Source organism: Borostomias antarcticus (genome assembly GCF_949987555.1).
Source record: "Borostomias antarcticus genome assembly, chromosome: 9".
In the NCBI taxonomy this organism is placed as follows: domain Eukaryota; kingdom Metazoa; phylum Chordata; class Actinopteri; order Stomiiformes; family Stomiidae; genus Borostomias; species Borostomias antarcticus.
The window spans coordinates 19186967-19189466 of record NC_140242.1 but is presented as its reverse complement, the minus strand read 5'-3'; the positions used below and the strand labels follow the sequence as shown (position 1 = coordinate 19189466).

General features: G+C 43.9%; 1 protein-coding gene across 1 annotated transcript in view; it reads right to left on the bottom strand.

Moving 5' to 3' along the window:
- znf385b (zinc finger protein 385B) overlaps positions 1-2500 on the bottom strand; it is a gene marked incomplete at its 3' end in the record, with an annotated part of 12351 nt that overhangs the window by 7145 nt on the left and 2706 nt on the right. The window contains exon 2 of the mRNA XM_084442881.1: positions 1980-2090. Within this exon, the coding sequence (XP_084299007.1) occupies positions 1980-2090 (111 nt within the window). The remainder of the gene's footprint in view (positions 1-1979; positions 2091-2500) is intronic.

Genomic DNA, 2500 nt, shown 5'->3' with positions numbered 1-2500 from the left:
TTCTCTCTCTCTGTCCCTCCCTCTCTCTCTCTCTCTCTCTCTCTCTGTCCCTCCCCCTCTCTCTCTCTCTGTCCCTCTCTCTCTCTCTCTGTCCCTCTCTCTCTCTCTGTCCCTCTCTCTCTCCCTCTCTCTCTCTGTCCCTCTCTCTCTCTCTCTCTCTCTCTCTCTCTCTGTATGCCTCTCTCACATCCCCTGAATAGGAGGCCAAGGCTGTTTGTGAGTGCGTTGGATTTAATGTGTTATGCTCCAGCATTTTCCGTGGCCTCTTCTCTCCCTGTGAAGCTCGAGAGCACAGATCACCCTCTTGAGTTTGAGTTGAGTTGTGATAGTGTTCTTGTCCTTCCAGACACATGAAGATGCAGAGACAGAGACAGAGACAGAGACAGAGACAGAGACAGAGACAGAGACAGAGCTATCAGGACAGAGACAGAGACAGAGACAGAGACAGAGCTATCAGGACAGAGACAGAGACAGAGACAGAGACAGAGACAGAGACAGAGACAGAGACAGAGACAGAGACAGAGACAGAGACAGAGACAGAGACAGAGACAGAGACAGAGACAGAGACAGAGCTATCAGGACAGAGACAGAGACAGAGACAGAGACAGAGACAGAGACAGAGACAGAGACAGAGACAGAGACAGAGACAGAGACAGAGACAGAGACAGAGACAGAGCTATCAGGACAGAGAAGGGCTATTTTATATTATGCCATCTTGACACTGGACGTGATCTGTCATTTCCAGAGCTCTTGAAAGTGGACCAGGATATATTATATGTATTGTATTGAAAGTGGACCAGGATATATTATATATATTGTATTGAAGGTGACCAGGGGCCGTTGCATAAAGCGAGCTATAAAAAGTAGGCCTAAAATAACAATGTGAAAAATAAGATCACAGGCGACCTCTGTAATTATTACAAATTACGAGAGGTCCCCTGGTGATACTAACCCTGTGTGAATGGGGCAGCCTAAGCCAACAAACTCACAGGCATATAGCCAACGTCACAAAATGAAGCCTACTTTTGACAGCAGGCATAGGAAAAAAACTCTTCTGTCAGTACTCTGAAAGCCTACAAATTAATTTCATTAAGTTACTGACAGCCACCACTATATCTCCCCCAAAGCAACATTAACAATTCATATCATTATTAGGCTCTGCAGTTTGCGCTCTTGGCTCGGTCTCCTCCTCCAGCGACGCCTGAAGTGTTCCTGACCAATAGACACCAGCATTCCTGCTAAGGCAGCCTCTTAATTGCTTAATGGCAGCCCTTCCAACTTTGTATTGGGTTTCTATTCCTGTCCAACGCAATTAGAGGCTTCACCCGCCCAATGCGATTTGATTGGCTAAAAACTTTAAAGACGCCATGAAAACAAAAACGCATTTGTTTCCATTTTGGATCACATCCATTTAACAATATATGCCAAAAAATAAATAAATTCAGTTTCGTTGTAATCTTATATGTCAATGTAATTTTATTATTATATCACCATTCATATAAACATAAATCCTATGATTTTCTTCCTGTAAAACAAAATCTCCTGAGTGCTTACATCAGCAATGCAAGAGTAAGGTCATCCAATAATCTTACAACATCCACCCATCAAGTTAGATGATGTTAGATGATGTCACCAAGTTAGATGATGTCAAACGTTCATTTCAGCTGGACTTTAACCGTACCGTACACTTTAACTGTGTGTGTGTGTGTGTGTGTGTGTGTGTGTGTGTGTTCATGCGTGCGTGCATCTTTCTGTCTATAAAACAGGCTAAATCACAGGCAGCAGCACTACATGCTACAGTAACTATTATTCATAGACACACACACACAGACATACACACCCACACACACACACACACACACACACACACACACACACACACACACACACACGCACATGCACACACGCACGCACACACGCACACACGCACACACACACACACACACACACACACACAACACACAGACACACACTCTTACATCAGAGTTGAAGCGTAGCTGGCAAATATTGCAGGAGATAACCTGCTTCTTCTTGGGAGGGAGGGACACTCCGAACGTGTGGTTGATCACAGCCTTCTGCACGGGATCCATCTGCAGGGGAAAGATGCAGGGGGACACATTAGACTGTGGCACCACATATATCTCCACCTCCCTTCCATCTTAGAGACCCCAATGGAGTCATGTAGCGTCTTGTCAAATATCAATATAGAAGTACTACCAGGGTCCTCCATCTTAAGCACCTACTGTATTTATATTTTACCCTTTAACTTCAGCACTAGATTATGCTGTTTGGTCACTTGTTTAGAAAGGAGATGCACTTGTGAGTTCTGGCAAGTAGTAGTACACTGACTACCTACATTAAATGCAATTTTTGTAAGTTGTTTTGGATAAAAGTATGCTAAATGACTGTAATGTAATGTAATGTAATATCAGTCATTAGTTATGAACCGTATTTGTAACCATAACTGACAGCCAGAGGCTGGCTCATTTAGCCTCCCCTC